The sequence below is a fragment of the Xiphias gladius genome, chromosome 21, assembly GCF_016859285.1.
Source record: "Xiphias gladius isolate SHS-SW01 ecotype Sanya breed wild chromosome 21, ASM1685928v1, whole genome shotgun sequence".
NCBI lineage: Eukaryota > Metazoa > Chordata > Actinopteri > Istiophoriformes > Xiphiidae > Xiphias > Xiphias gladius.
In genome coordinates this window covers 28,697,045-28,713,546 of record NC_053420.1, presented here as the reverse complement: position 1 = coordinate 28,713,546, position 16,502 = coordinate 28,697,045, and the positions used below count along the sequence as shown (strand labels likewise).

General features: G+C 38.6%; 1 protein-coding gene across 3 annotated transcripts in view; it reads right to left on the bottom strand.

The window, feature by feature from the left end:
- Positions 1 to 3,481: 3,481 nt before the first annotated feature.
- The window catches only part of cdk18 (cyclin dependent kinase 18), a 61,798-nt gene continuing 48,777 nt past the window's right edge, over positions 3,482 to 16,502 (bottom strand). For all 3 annotated transcript variants that reach the window (XM_040116145.1, XM_040116147.1, XM_040116146.1), the window contains 8 exons: positions 15,426 to 15,549; positions 14,643 to 14,763; positions 12,528 to 12,625; positions 12,266 to 12,371; positions 10,476 to 10,518; positions 10,281 to 10,371; positions 8,200 to 8,277; positions 3,482 to 7,545 (listed from right to left, as the gene is read on the bottom strand). In XM_040116145.1, the coding sequence (XP_039972079.1) occupies positions 7,511 to 7,545; positions 8,200 to 8,277; positions 10,281 to 10,371; positions 10,476 to 10,518; positions 12,266 to 12,371; positions 12,528 to 12,625; positions 14,643 to 14,763; positions 15,426 to 15,549 (696 nt within the window). In that variant the 3' untranslated portion in view covers positions 3,482 to 7,510. The remainder of the gene's footprint in view (positions 7,546 to 8,199; positions 8,278 to 10,280; positions 10,372 to 10,475; positions 10,519 to 12,265; positions 12,372 to 12,527; positions 12,626 to 14,642; positions 14,764 to 15,425; positions 15,550 to 16,502) is intronic.

The following is a 16,502-nucleotide window of genomic DNA, read 5'->3' as shown; positions in this document are numbered from 1 at the left end:
GAAAGTAAACAGAGCTCAGGAGTCATTCAGCCTGGGCAGTGCCAGTTATCCTGTTGACGGACGTGACGCTGATTGGCTGATGTCCCACGGTCCCGCCCTGTTTCTGACTGGTTTCAGATCAGTTTTTCTCTGAGAGATGAGCTACTTGGAGAATATGGGCTGTGTGATTATTGGTAACACTTTATAACACATTATAAAGTGACATTTATAAATGTACACTATTGACCAACCATTGCATCTTCTCCAACGAAGACATATTTTATATCAGTTCAACTGTGTTTTACTAACAAAAGCAAACTCAATGGTGTGTGCGGTGGGCGTTTTTGTATAGGAGGCAGAGGCTGGACTTTCATAATGAAGGTCTGACCAGATTTTTAAGTCCTCCTTGTCAACTCAATGAGAGGGGGCCATAGTAGAATGGCAGTAAAGATGTAAACATGGAAATACAGCACCTCATCTGCCCCTGTATTGCAAAAACTTGATTATGTTCACCTTTTCAAAGTCTTTTTACTCTTTAGGTATAGTTGAGGAAATCTTTTAGACTGCGCTTTTTTTTTATTTTCAAAAAAATCATCAATGCACTCCTGCTTAATTAGATGGTCTTTTAATATTCACCTTCTTAAGCAATGAGGTGAGTTTTTTTTTAAAATTAGGTTTATATATAGCTACAGTACATTTTCTCATTTGTTTAAAGTCACAACATCTTATACACACACACATACACACACACATATATATACACACACACACACACACACACACACACAAGTGTCTCACAATGCCATGATTACACTGTATGTATGAAAATGCTATGGAATAGGGATGAAAAAGTACGCTAGGGATCAAACCGACAAAACACATGCTCCTTCTAATCCAAGACTAAGCTTGGATAAACAATGACTGTCAGCACTGTGCAGATATAGCGTATGCACAAAACAGTACATATAGCTAATAATGTCATCATTTGTCATCATAATAGCTGGTTGACAGATTTAAGTTGGGTTGGCTAGGTTAATCAGCCTGCAGTTTGTCAAGGAAGACAAACAGTGATAAAAAATATCAAGGTGACACGCTGATGATCGGGGCCGATGACATGATGAACAACTGTACAGTATGTTATTCCCTCTCGGGCCATTGGTTACCACAAGCCTTGCAATGAGTGACATTGAGTGTGATTGAAAAGTTACAGGAAATCTATGAGATTAAATGTATTTGTTAAACTTTCTTTTGAAAATAGAATGGAGTGATGAAATGGGAAAAAAAGTAAATGTAGCGCAGTAGCTTGGGTTGTCGCCACTGTGGGAGCTACAAGCCAGTGTAAATAACAAGTAAAAAAACAACAAAACAAAACAAAACTGCAAGGGTCTACGGTAAAGAACTCGAAGGACTTCCTGTGATGACATGCAGTTGTCCAACAGCACCATCTTCTGCTCATCTATGTTACTGTACATTTGCCTTTGTACTGCATGCTTCAAGAGCTTCATCTTATCAACTCATAATGTTATAATTAACCATGTAAGTAGCTGGAAAAAAAAAGACTTTGAACTGGGGAATGTGTTCCAGAATTTTAATAGTTTATATATTCATTCATTAATCAACTACTAAATCAATTTTATGCCTGTTGGCAGCCACAATACATTCAATTTCTCATTTTACAACAGTATAGACAAATCACACAAAATTTCACATCTTATACAAAATCAAAACTTATCTTTTATAAAACATTTAGACATCATCTGCAGGTTTTTTCTTTATTTTATTTTAAATACAGTGCTCTATTGTTTTTTTTTTAATACAGCATAAAACTCACAGAGAAAAATGAAAACATCTGTTAAAATACATATATATTATTTCTTTTTCATTACAGTATTTAAAATAGCTTCAATTACCACGACTAAACACAAGATAATACTTCTGCCAGTGAGGGAAGGGAGGGGGCGGTTTGGAAGTGTTACATCCACAGATGAACATCCCTCTGAAGTCCCTGGAGTTTCACCCTGATTTTCTCTCTTCTCGCTGTTGTCACCTTTACTTGTGCTCACTGACAGATGATCAGAGAGGTGGATGGTCTCAACATAATTCTTCCATCGGCTTCATTCATTTTTAGAGGTAGACAAACTTTCAGCAGCCATTTAACATTTACTGGCATACACATAACCCCCCCCCCTGACCTGCACACATTTGACTCTTCAAATCAGTCTGGCACTGGATTGCTTTAGGGGTTCAGTGCTTGGGTTAAGTGCACCTGAACACACCCTGATTTTTGAGGGTCCAACCAACAACTCTCTGTTTACTAGCTTCTCTACCTCTGGCGATAGCGTCAATCATTTGCTCCTACTTGATGACCTGCTCAAATCTGTTGATGCAATCATCTAGAAATGCTAAATCAAAGCCGACTGCTGTAGACTTGCTGTAGATTTCTTAAAGATGTTTTGCCTATCTTCCAGAAGGCTTCCTCAGTTCAGACCGACTGTTTTGTGAGAATTAATCTCACATGTGGATCATTAGGCAACATGGCAATCATATGAGAGTTGTTAAATTCTCCGCATGGGTTGTGCAGCAACCTGTTTTACGATCTCCTCTGTGGGTGTGTGCGCACTGTCCCCAACAATTACTGTTTACATACTTGCATGAACTACACTCTGGTCCTAGGCACTGTGGACGTACCACCAGCAGTACACGGGAAGGCTGCTGTAGAAGAAGGCGGAGTCATCAACAAAGAGGTACAGTGCATTCAGAAAGTATTCAGAACCCTTTACTTTTTTCACGTTTTGTTATGTTGCAGCCTTATGCTAATATCATATAAATGAATTTTTTCCCTCTACACTCAATATCCCATAAAGACAAAGCGAAAACAGAATTTCAGAAATTTCTACAAATGTATTAAAAAGGAAAAACCGAAATATCACATTGACATAAGTATTCACACCCTTTGCTATGACACTTGAAATTTAGCTCAGGTTCCTCTGATTTCTCTTAATCATCTTTGAGATGTTTTTACACCTTGATTGGAGACCAACTGTGGTAAATTCAACTGATTCGACATGATTTGGAAAGACACACACCTGTCTATATAAGCTGCATATCAGACCAAAGACCAAGCCATGGGGAAGGAACTGCCTGCAGAGTTCAGAGACGGGATTGTGTTTAGGCACGGATCTGGGGAAGGCTACAAAAAATAAATTCTGCTGCACTGAAGGTTTCCAGGAGCATAGTGGCCTCCATAATTCTTCAATGGAAGAAGCATGGAACACCCAGGTCTCTTACTAGAGATGGCTGCCACCCTGTTTTCATCTTCGGTTTTTTTTTACAGTGTATTTGCTTCCAAAAATTTCAGGTATTTATTTGAATCCATTCTTCCTTCAACCAGTAAAATGTTCCTTGTGCCACTGGCTGCAACACAAGCTCCATTATCAATCCACCCCCGTGCTTAACAGTTGGAGAGGTGTTCTTTCATGAAATTCTGCACTTTTCTTCTCCAAACATACCTTTTCTCATTGTGACAAAAGTTCTATTTTAATTTTATCAGTCCACAGGACTTGTTTCCAAAATGCATCAGGCTGGTTTAGATGTTTCCTTTGCAACTTCTGATGTGGCATTTTTTGGCGAGGACACAGGATGGGTTTTCCTCTGACTCTTCCATAGAGGTCATATTTGTGCAGGTCTCTGTATCGCCTTGTCCTGTTTTGTGGGCATCAATTATTTTAATTTTCAGAGTGCTTAGCAGCTACTTAGATGAGTCCATGGCTGCTGATTGTTGGGACAAGGTTTGAGGAGTCAGAGTATTTATAAAGCCTTGAAATTTGCATCATGTGGCCTTTCCAAATGATGATTGTGAACAAGCCATAGCCCTAACAAGCTAATTAAGGTCTGAGACCTTGGTAAAAGTTGAGAGAGCTCACTTCAGCTTGGACTTCCTGCAAATCAATCATAACTGAGGAAGCCTTTTCGGATGAAAGGCAAAATGTCTTCAAAAATCTACAGCAAGTCCAGTTGCTGTTCACTTAGCATTCCTGGATAGCCTATGACCTGCAAGACTCAGGATATTCATACACATACTGTGGATTGAATCATGATTATATACAAAGGAAATAGTCCATGACCGGTCCACCATTTGTCCTACTACACCAAATTATAAAACATATTTGGTCCAAGTACAACTCAATCTCAATAAATTAGTAAATTAATGATGGTGACATCTTTATATGCAACTTCTTATTTATATGTCTGCTGATCTAAAAGCACAGCACAATTCTAGTGACTTGGAGAATGATTGTTATAGGAAGCCACTATTGTGTTCGACACAGTCTTTTAGTTTCTCTTTCATAGTACACTGTTAATTTAACAGAAAACCTTGATCACACCCCACAGGTCAGTAATGTGGCCCAAACCCCTTGTTGCTGGCTTACATTAGGAACCCTCCCCTCAGCATTTCCTTTTCTGCTGGAACTCAGCGCTGGACACAGCGGGAGATGGAGTTAGGACAGATTAAGGAAATAAGAAAGTGGATCTCAGCCAGACGCCCCTGTAACTTTTGTGACTGCAGATCATTTCATCATCTAGGGCATAAGCATAACCTCTGGGCTCAATCCCAATCACTCACAAAAGAACTTTGAAGGGTACTAAGCCAGATTTGAAATGTTCCCATTTCACATGACTTTTGTAGATCTACAGCCGAAAGCTGTTACCTGGCAATAGGTGTAATAGAGCTGAGCAAAACATAAGGGGTAGTGGAGACTCCTACTGAGAGTAATTTGCTACATGAAAGTACTTGTAGAAAATACTTTCCAAGTTAACTGGTATTGGCTGAAGGGGTTTTCATACAATATGGGGTCATATTTTGAAACCATGTAAGTTAAGACACAAAGGGAAGGGAGCAGGCTTCAGAGGACACTTCTGGTTTGTGCAAATAGGACACTAAGAAATACATACACTCATAGTGAGTTACTTACAAACACAAAGCAAATGCTTCCTAAAACATTGGCTACACTAGATCAAATATAGATTCTTCACGAGCCAAGATTTCATGCACAGTTTACTAAGGCAACTTCAAAAACCGGAGTGAAAGTCAGCTGTTACCGCTGTATGGAACAAAGCCCCACACTGCGTTGAAACACAGGGTCGCTGTAGCAAGGCAAATTTTGTCGACATGAATCCATTTAAGTTTTATATTCACAATGGAGTCAGTTTCTATAGAAGGTTCATGTTTCCTTCATGTCAGTAGAGGTACTGTAAATCAACAGTGTGTTGCTACTTTTTCGATGTCTGGACTACTTGTGTATTTACAACTTCAAGACTGTCAGGTCACATAACCCACCCGTGGCTGCCATACTGGGGAATTCTCTGACCTGGAACTAATCATTTCATCACAGACAAATCTGATGTAGTTTAAATTATGCCAGTTTATGAGCTAGCTAACATATCCAGGTAGCTAACCATTGTTACCTAAAGCATTAGCTTCTATACATTTTGCATTAGCTAACATACAGTATGAGGTTGAACCATTATTGTTTGTTTCAGAGGCAGCAGCCTCATGATAGAATTTTCGCTGCTTAGTTAGCCTGTGAGATCCCTTACTAACAAAGACAGAAACAATTAAATGTGCTAACTCTTTGTAAAGATACACACCGTGAGTTTGTTATTTAGCAGGTGCCTGACAGCACCCAGGGCTGTAGCTACCATTTTCTTTATGTGACTTAGGGCATTTTATAAGCATATTCCAGTATTTTCAGATTCAGCAAGGTTTGACTGCTATTGATTAGACTACTTTAAGGCCAGTATACTAATAAATAAATGAAGTCTTAAAGGTACTATATGTAAGAATCTGAAGCAATTTAGGTGTATTAGCGGATCTTAATGTAACTTAAAAAATTAGACCTTCCCCAACGTTCTTGTTATAACAGCCTGTGGACTGATTTCTATGTAAAAAACTCTGGATGAATTTCCCAGGAAAATCCAAAGGATGTGAAGTTTATTCTCACTCCAGAGTGTCTTGCCTCAACGCCTCTCTTCCACTCCCTGACAGCACCAACAGTGAGCAACACTAGCTATTGTTAGCTTTGAAATGGAGTCCCCTAATGTCAACAAATGACTGGCTCTTTAGAACTTGTTACTTTGTCGATTTTATTTGCATTATCTCCAGTCTAACATTAGTCATCCCACTCATATCTGTTTATTACTGACGTTAGTTTAGGATTATTGTTGTCTCAACCCACTGCCAGACCCATTCAGTACAGTAACGTTACTTGGCCATATAAAGACTTTTCTTATTCATAATATTCCATCTAGTTCAATAATGGGTTTGCGTTATCATCCAGCAAATTTAGCTATGCTGACATTACTGAGCCTCTTGGTGAAAGCCATAAAAACAGTGTTTGATAAAGCTGGCTAGCTAGCTAACGCCAACGTATCATATAAATGCAGTCAATGTATCATGCAATGAGAATAGATCAGTTCAACGTCACTAGCCTATATTGTGTTAGCTAGTAAGATGATAATGATGTTACGCTTTATAAATCCTATTTCAAAAACACACAATATTACTCAAACTATAGTCTCGCAAAGCCAGATCTATCTCAGTTTGTTTTAGCACTGTTCAAGTGCTGGGGAGACAAATATAGTCTATAGTCTCACATATAGTTTACAGCCAAACTATAATAACATTTTAACTTTAGTTATCTCATCTATTTACATGATGCCAATCAATCACGTTCAGTCTTGTGTATGTCACTCCTTGCAATATGGAGAAGGCTTTAAAACACCATTTAGATATTCATGCTGTGAAATAAAATTTACATAAAGCGCAACTGGAATGTTAAATGATTAAATAAAATATGAAAAAGAAAAAAAATAGATACCTTCTCTTTGGTTCCTGGTAAAAATTTTCAGAGGGTGGTGAAGCCTTGAAAGCAACCACAAATCACAGAATGCCTCTGTTGAGCTGGGAGCAACCATCTGATGCTAAAACAAAATCAGAGAGTGTATCTTTGATCTACATCTTGATGTTTCGGTTTAGAGATAAGCCTAAACATTATCCTTTACTATTGTCACTGGGTGTGCTCTGAATAGAAATTATACGTGGTAGTACTATGTCAAGCAGTTTTATTTAGTGGCCTATTTTTTTCCTGGGTTGAAATGTATGTGTGTTTCGGCAGGATACTTACATTTCTGGTGTTTCTGGTGCAACTAAGTAATGGCTGCATGTTCAGTGTGTCGCTGCTTGTGCAAATGTGCGCAAATATATGTTTGTGTGTGTATGTGTGTGTGGGAGGGAGAGTATCTCAGCTCAGTCATTACAAGTGCAGTACAAGTTTATTTCCAGAAACCCTGTGTCTCCATGGTCAGCTGTCATGGAAATGAGTGAGTGCACATGAGTTTGTATGTACATGCAGGTGTTTGCGTGTAGGTTAGGCATGCTTGTGAATGTGCTAAGCTGTCTTGGCCTTTGTGCTGTGGTCTGAGGAGGCAGCTCCTCTTTTCTGGGTGTCTCTGTTCCTCCTTTATGTGACCTCTAGAAGATGCTTTGTCTTCGGTTCTTTCCTCGACCTGAGGAGAGAAAAATTGAGACAGTTCCTACTTAGCTATAATGATTGTAAGTCTTAAAGCTTTAAATTAGCCTACTTGGGTGAAAATAAAGTCATAATGAGACTAAGTAAGTGTATGAAGAGCTTATTAGAGTGTAAATTGGTTACAGTAATTGGCTTGAATAAGCAGACATCTCCTAGTTTATTTTCATAGTCATTTCAATTCCTGTGAGACTCCTCTCTGTGGTATTTTATTTGTGTCAGAGTAAACAAACTCAGCACGCTGGCTTCTTGCATAGCTTTGCTTATTACCAAAGTACATCTGCAGACACTTTCAGATGTTGTGGTCAGGAGCAAAACACAGTTGGGTTTAATTCTGTTTCATTCCAGACAATTCACGAAACTTACAGTGTAAGTAAGTATCCATCCAATAGTTATCATTAAAGACTCACATTTTCCTTTGAAACGTGTATACAAAACTAAACACAATATAAGAAATAACAACTCTTCTCATTAACAGGTCTAATGTTTTGCATACATAATGTGTGGAACACAGTCCATGTGCAGAACTATTATAAATGCCCACTATGTGAAGAAATTAGTGGCAACCTTTAACTATGACTTGACCATAGCTTGTATTAAAGTCATATCACGTTATGTGTGGCAGGTACCTTACCTAAAGGCTGAAACACGGAGCTGCGGTGGCCTGGGTCCTTCTGCAGTTGCACCTCTCTGAGGGAAAACACTGAGGCAGCTAAAACAAACAGGGGGAGACAACAGCTCAAGAGCACAGACACAAATCTTCGTGTGTTGCCTCTAATTTTTAAAAAGGATCTGAAACGATAATGCACTTATACTTATACCTTATCATAAAACCCAGAGGTTCCAACTTGACATGAAAACTTTGAAGACAAATGCACAAATGTGATAACTAACTTGTATAGTTGAAAACCAACTGTGTGCCTTACAAAACCTGCAAACTAGATTTTATAGTTCCACTCTAACTATGTTTATTCTGTAACATGTAGATAATATCTTGAAATTCAGCTATATGTAGGTCTACTTTCTTTTTTACTGTTCATACTTTTGTAACATTACATAGGGTAAAAATTTTCTATGGCTTTGGCCCAAAGTAAATAGTCATTTGTAGGGTTAAGATTATTAAACTGTAAATTATAAGAGAGAAAAGCAACTGAATGCATGTAAGGCAGCCATGGCAAACAATCAGTTACTTGCTTGTGGAATAATTGGCCCCTGAAAAAGATTCTTCATAGTAACTAGTTAATATACATCTGCTTTCAATAATACAAAATCGAACAGAAAATATTTTGGCCCGTTCCCAAGCCAGAACACAGACAGTGCCATCCTACAGAGGAGACCCAGTCTTCTCTGTAGGATGGCAACATGGCAGCAATACCCAAGCACTACTTCATTTTTGTATCTATATTTAACCTTGGGGGTAAGGCACGTACAGGAGGGATCTCATAAACTACAACAAAGATCTTCTCCTTCACAGACAGTCATCCACTGCAGGTAACATTAACTTCCTGTCCGACAATTACATAATCTTTTTTGTCGGTTTTTCAGCAATACACTATGGGGGCAAATTTTGTCCACAAGTTAAACATTTAATCCAATTTTGCGAAAAAGACGCTTCCCATAACTCAAATTTGCCTGAGGATCATGTTTTTGGGTTTTCTTCGGAACAAAGTAATCCAGTGACAGTTATCTGTACACCCATGGTTACATTGCAAACAGGAACTGCTAAAACTAAATCGACAGACTTCCAACGGTGCCAATTTTTCAAGTGTAAACAATACAGTCAAAAGAAGGGGGAACTCAAGTTGCAGCCCACAGCATAACTCGTTGATTCATGGCAGTATTATCTTTCCTCTTTAAAACCCCCAAAGGATTATGGGAAAAGTACTTCAAAAATTTAGAGCATGATTGCCTTACTCCTATTTGGGGGATAAAGAATAATAATAGGACTGAACAAATTAACTAGTATTAACTTTTTTGTGTTATGTTATCAATACATTTTTTGACATTAACATCAACATCCATTCATATACAGATATTTACCCTATATACAGACAAAAAACCCTGTACTACCTCAACTGAAGCACCACTTTACGAGAAGATATACATCTAAAGAAGATTTACACTCATAAAAATGAAAGTGAAACATATATATATATAAACTATATAAAGGGAAAAGAACTGGATGTTCTTCTGGATCTTAAATAGCTAAACAGACCTAAACACCTAAATGGAACAGAGCCATTGGACTTTTACGGCTTTAACGGCAGTCAAAATGTCTGCCATAAAAAGGATACTGTGCTTCCTTCTGCTGCCGTCAAGCCTCTGTTAGTATTTTAAGAGTGATACTATATGGACAGGTCATGTTTTCAACAGGTAACAACAACGACAGGTGGTTAAGCTAACATGCTACATGCTAATAATGGGCATCTAAATAAGGGAAATAATTAGCCACCTGTATGGTTAAAAATATCTCTGCTGGCACAATATTTAGCACTGCTGTGCTCAGCAGTTTAATTCAGTACAACCCACAGCATTTTTTTGTCAATTTTTTCCAAATGTGCGAAATGACCAAAAAGCACAGGATTCAACTAGGCTTTTTAGAAAGGCCACTGCTGAGATGGATAGAATTGCAGTCTGCAGCTTGCCAGAACTGTGGTCCTCAAATACACCTGAGAGGGTTTTATAGTGTGTCTACAGTGTATCTGTGTGTCTTACTTTCTGCCAAGTTGTGTATGTTATCCCCCAGACTCAGGAAGTAGGGGTGTCGTAGAGCAGCCTCAGATGAGATTCTGCTCCTGCTGTCATACTGCAATCATGATACAAAAGCAGCTGATTAGAGCATCTGTGAAATCACTGTTCAGGTATGTCTCAAATCAGGTGTATGAAGGTCATTGTGCTTTTGTCTCATACCAGCAGCAGAGCAGACAGCAGGTCAATCCCCTCTGTGTCCAACCTGATGGAGACAAAGAAAAAAGTTGAGCTTGTTATTATGACTATTCAGAGGAGAATTACTCTGATACTGATAATAAAACAAAATAATGAGGGGATGAATATCGTCATATCTTCTTTTTTGTTATTAAAAGCAATAATTCAGTTTTATGGTTAAGCTAAACGTAACTAAAAGAAAGAGCATAGAGTACTGGAGGTTTCCCAGGCCGTTACAGAACCGAATACAACTTTATTATCCAGAGTGGAGATTTGTCTTTAGCTGACCAATACATGAAAGTAGCATTAGCATCAGAAACAAGTAATATATACAATAAATATGGTAATATGATACGTATAAAACACAGCACACTAATATAAATGCAAATAAAATACTTAAATAGAATAAAACACTTTTTAAAAGACAACCTATAAAAACTGTCAGAATTCAGTCTTCAGTTGTGTTAATAAAGGATGGGACCTGTCTGTAAATTTTGTAATTTATCATAATCTTGTGTCCTGACAGTGTTTAATCAGCTGGAGTTTTTTAAGCTGTTTACAAGATTGACTAACATGAAAACTGTTGAAACTGCTGTTTGGCAGCCCAGACCTGGTCAACAGTTCCAACAAGTTGGCTGTCAAGTCCAACAGCTTGGTACAAATAATGATTTCTGTAGTCCTATTGACATTAATCCCCCATATTGCTACATTTGGACCAAGCCTGAGCTTGTGTTTGGGACAAATACACAACTTCCCTTAGGGGGTCTGTTTTTTTAAAGATGACCTAATAAGGCCATGCCACCATCATACTTAAACAAATAAAAGTCCTGCTTTTTAACTACCAAAATTAATGTACAAGGAAAACAGTACAGGTGAAAAAAAAAATTCCTGGTTTCTCTTAATTATCGCTGATTTTTAGCCATGCTAATGGCAATGTCAGTAGATTAGTCCACCACTTTGATCCAGACTGAAACATCTCAACAACTATTGCATGGATCACCATGAAATGTTGTACGGACATTCATGGTCCCCAGAGGATGAATCCTTTCGACTCTTATAGCACACAAGGAGGTCAAACCTTTAACTTGTCCAAAATCTTGGTACATAGATTCATGTTCCCCTCAGGTTGAATTGTAATTACTGCATTGATTGCTTAACTTTTCATCTAGCAGCAATTAAGTCAAAATCTTAATTTGTACAATATTTTGGTTTATGACCAAACTAATTACATTCCCATGAGCCCCAGCTTTCCTTTGTATAAAGTGGTAATTTGCTAATGTGAACATGCTACCACCAGTGGTGGAAAATAACTAAGTACATTTACTCAAGTACTATAGTTTACAGTTTTGATATACTTGCACTTTACCTGAGTATTTCAATTTTATCCTACTTTATACTTCTACTCGACTACATGTTGGACACAAATGTTGTACTTTTTACTCCACTACATCAGATTATTAATACAAAATATAATCAACAAATAAATTATGATGTGTTGTTATAGATTAATCACCCAGCAGTACACAGTATAAAATAGTTCAAATTGACCCCTTTTGCTTTTGGTACCTTAAGTATTTTGATGCTAGCATTTTTATACTTTTACTCACGTAATATTTTGAAGACTTTTACTTTAGCAGAGTATCTCTACACATTTAGCTGAAACTACCGCTGTGTCCAAGTTCAGCCTCACAGAGCAACTAGAATGGCTGCAGACAATCAATCTTGTTTTTCTTCTTCTTCTCAGCTGAACAGACAGTGAAATTTGTTGGTGATACCTGGGCACATGGTTGATGAGAGCCTGAGGTCTGTATTGAGGAAAGAGGTAGGACCTAAACTCCTCATTACTGCCGATGCCAGGCCAAGTCTCTTCTGTTGGAGTGCCTGAAAGACGGGGGATAAGGGAAATGTACGGTCATCTACTCTCACAGGACACTGTCCCTAACATTACTTGTTCTCACATCATATATTACTTTTTAGTCTGGCCTGTAAGACATTGTTATATTATTATATATTATATGTTATACGTTGCTCTCTTACCGATGAGCCTAAAAATGAGATGTAGCTCCTCCTTCACGGTGGCACCAGGAAACATGGGCCGACCTGTTGCCATCTCATACAGGATACAGCCCACGCCCCTGGAAGAAGAGGGAATGAGATGAAGTCCAAGTCTATTGAAACTCTAGGTGAGGCCCTGTTCAACAAACACATACACTTCAAAGTTTGCTCATAATAAGTGCAAACATGTATGAGTGGACACAGTGCCTTTTGTTCCATCCAACCAGGATAGTGTGTTGAAGAGGTGCCGTGTGGTCTGATAAGAGGACAGTGGCTAGGTGAGCTCATAAAGGACTGTTGTGTTGCTAGCCACAGTTTTCTCATTGTGGCAAACTGCTCATGAGCAAAAACACATAAGGAAGTGAATGCAGATGAATTACGCTCTTGTGTGTGACTAGTGACTCATCTCTCTGCTAATAACTTGGGAGATTTAAATAGATATGCATGATTAATTGAAATTCTGAACTATCCTCAAGCTGTTGGATATCCATTCAATTCACCTGCCATCATACCTTCAGTACCAGGGATGGCACAACTGCTTTGAGGACCCTACAGTATGTGCTTTATATTGCCCTTTGTGTTGCAGATCGATACCTAAAGTATCAATACTAATAATAGTAAATTTTGTTTTGAGTATTGATACTAGCATCATTGGTATCTATGCAAAACAAACGAATCCTTCTCACATCTAATCAGGTTCTGGGCACATTAAAATTGTTTGTTTCATGTAGTTTTTTGCTCCTCTGCTGCCGTTGTGTGCAGCGATCACCTTGTTAGATCAGAGAATTCACACAATATAAAAGTGTATCGGTGTGATTCTGACCATGGTATTACTTCAGCAGATGAATCGGACAACAGACTTCTCTTGTCAGACTCTGCACATACATCATTCTGTTCAGTGAAACTCAAACATCCATGTAAAGTAACAATAAGCAAAACACATTTTTAAGAGGAGGGGGACTAATAACTACCTGCTCTCACTTGGACATTTCAGTCACTGAACAGCTCATGATATTTTTTCTGGAAGAATGCTGAATACGCAAACTTATCAAATGGTAGTCAGGCCTTTAAGGGACTAATGAGATGGGGAAAAAAACACTCCATCAGGCTGTCACAATTGATGTACAGAACACAGGCAGCAAGGACCTAAATGAAGACACACAGGCAGGCAGATGCAAATGAAGGTACCTTAATGAAATTATGATGACCAAGACTTACAGGAAAACAGAAAGACAGGCAGGCGGGAAGGTAGACTGGTACAGAAACGAGAAAAGAACAGGTAACAGGCAGGTGACAAGAACTGGAGTCCACGACATGAACAGTATGGAGAACGCACAACATACTATGATCTGGAGGGGAGCAGATTGAACAGGCAGATGTAAATACTGGCTGGATGACTGGGACACTGGGAACAGGTGTATGAGTGGGAGGGGAAGGTCAGGTGACTGGGACAGGAGGGAAAGTCTGAGGGCATCTGGTGGACGGCTGAGGAATGAGAGTTGATAAGAGTTGCTTATAAAATACTGGAGGCTGAGGGAGTGGGACTGTGGCTGACGGGGTTAGAGGGGCAGACTGGGCAACATTAACAGGACCGGCAGGGATTGTGACACAGGCAGGTGTATAGAAGCAAAAAAACAAATATGATTTGCTTCGACCAGAGAAGATTTTTTCCTTTTCTATGTTAATTTGCACCCACCTTATGTGGTTTTCCCCTTCCTTTTAAGTTGCCAAGGATATTGCTTTCCATCTGGCAAGTCAATATATTCAGTATTCTCTCCTTAGCAAATTTTATGAGGCAATCAGTGTTTGAAACATTCAAATGACGAACGTGTCGATGTGTTACCAGCATATACGTGCAACATATATGGTAGTCTTTTTTATTTTGTGCATTTTAAGTGAATTACACACACAATTCTCCTTGAAATACTCAGGCTTACATTAAGTCGAGCGTGACTTAGCTGCAGAAAGTGAGGCTTACTAAACTTATTTTTTTTATTTTTGCATCCCATTTAAATCTACACAACTGGATCCCTGCACCATGTTGGGAGGCAAGTACATATTAGACTACTGATGATGAAACATCCATACACTACTCACCACATGTCGATGGGTGTGGAGTATTCTGTGGAGCCCAGCAGCACGTCAGGTGGCCTATACCACAGAGTTACCACCTCATTGGAGTAGGTCTTAGTGGGAACGGACTTGGCCCTCGCCAGACCTGGCCAACACAGGTTGTGAGACCTCAGTAACAGCAGAATCTATTCGTAAGGCTATTTTTGCAAACCCGCTTTCTGTGCAAATATTCAACCTCTTCTACTCTGACTACCTTTGCACCAAAATTCCTTTGAAATGACATGTATTGTGTGTCAGCACAGGTGTACTATGAAACATTATGATGCATGAAGTCTCATATAGTGAGCTGAAAGTGTATCAGAGCAGTAATACCTCATAGCATCTTAGCCTTACATCTACACACTGTGTTGACATAGAGTGCCCTGACAGATCAGTGTCAACCAAGAAAAATGTTGGAATAGTCCCTCTATCAGCTCATTTACTGTGTTTAGTTAAAATTGTTGAACAATAGTGTAGGAATTCCAGTGAGTTATTTAACCACTTCCAGCACAAAACTGACAAAACTCAGACAGAGGTGCACAGTTGCTAGGATACAAGAAGTAAAAAAATACAATAAAAGTATAATAAAATATAATTGGAAAGTGATTGTAGCAGGAAATGTCTTATTCTGAGTCTGAGTTTTTACAACTGCATTTGCATTTGTATATATGCAGTACACACACACAAACACACGCACACATACACACATATATGTGTGTGTCTATGTAGATATAGTATATTGTATGTGAGGTTGTGCTGTTTTCCTACCAAAGTCGGCCAGTTTGAGCTCGCCCTTATCGTTGATGAGCAGGTTCTGAGGCTTTAGGTCTCTGTGGAGGATTTTCCTCCTGTGGCAGTAGGAAAGACCACGCAGCAGCTGGAACATGAAGATCTGTAGGAAAATGACGAAGATCAAAAATTAGACATCTGTGTACATGTTTATAATGGTCTCTGTGCTCCTTTCCCTGTGTGGCAGTTCCTTTTCGTTCTCCATGTCAAGCTTTCCAGCTATTCCTATTGTTTTCCAGTGTGACTTTCAGGTTTATTTTTACATCGCTTTAGCCTAGCCCTCTGGATTTTCCTGCCTGTTCCCAATTGCTTGTCTGTGTACCAAACCATTCTTCTAGTAAAAAACCTTGTATTTTGGGAACTGCGTTGTTGTCTCTGACTTGTGCATTTGAGTCCCTGCCATGTGGTTTCAGTTGTGTTAATATGGATTTTAAAACTACTTAGGCTGTAACCTGTAACCTATGATCTTTATCAACCTTCCTCAAGAAATCAACAGAATTTGCCTGCTACAGTTCAAGTCTCCCCACATTCCCCAAATCCATCCTGTTCCCTGAGGGCCTGGGACTAACATAATATATTTCCATTCTCATAACAGAGGAGTTACTTAGATTATAAGAGCAGAAATTCAACACAATCATAGAATGAAAAGGTAATAATATGGTGTACCTAATATAGTGGACACTGATTGTATAAACCTTACACTTAATGCTGTTGTGATGGTCTTTCCAGAATCCTCAAAGACTCTTCTAACCATCTATGTGAAAAATATTACACCTGTTGTAAAATAAAAAAATTTGAATTGACAAAACCCCTTCAGTTATTTTGGCGTACATATGTATATTAATTTTTATTTACATCTTTTTAAAGTAAAATACATTTTTTTAAGAGGAAAGCCACTTCATACATGGATAAATAATACTGTTGGGAAACTGATTAACAATCTTAGATGTTATATTGTTTTTCCATCCGTGATGGTTAGAAGAATCTTTGAGCAGTCTGGAAACACCTTCAGCACAGCCTTAAGTGTTATCAAAAGTCTTTCGGGGGTTTTCAAAG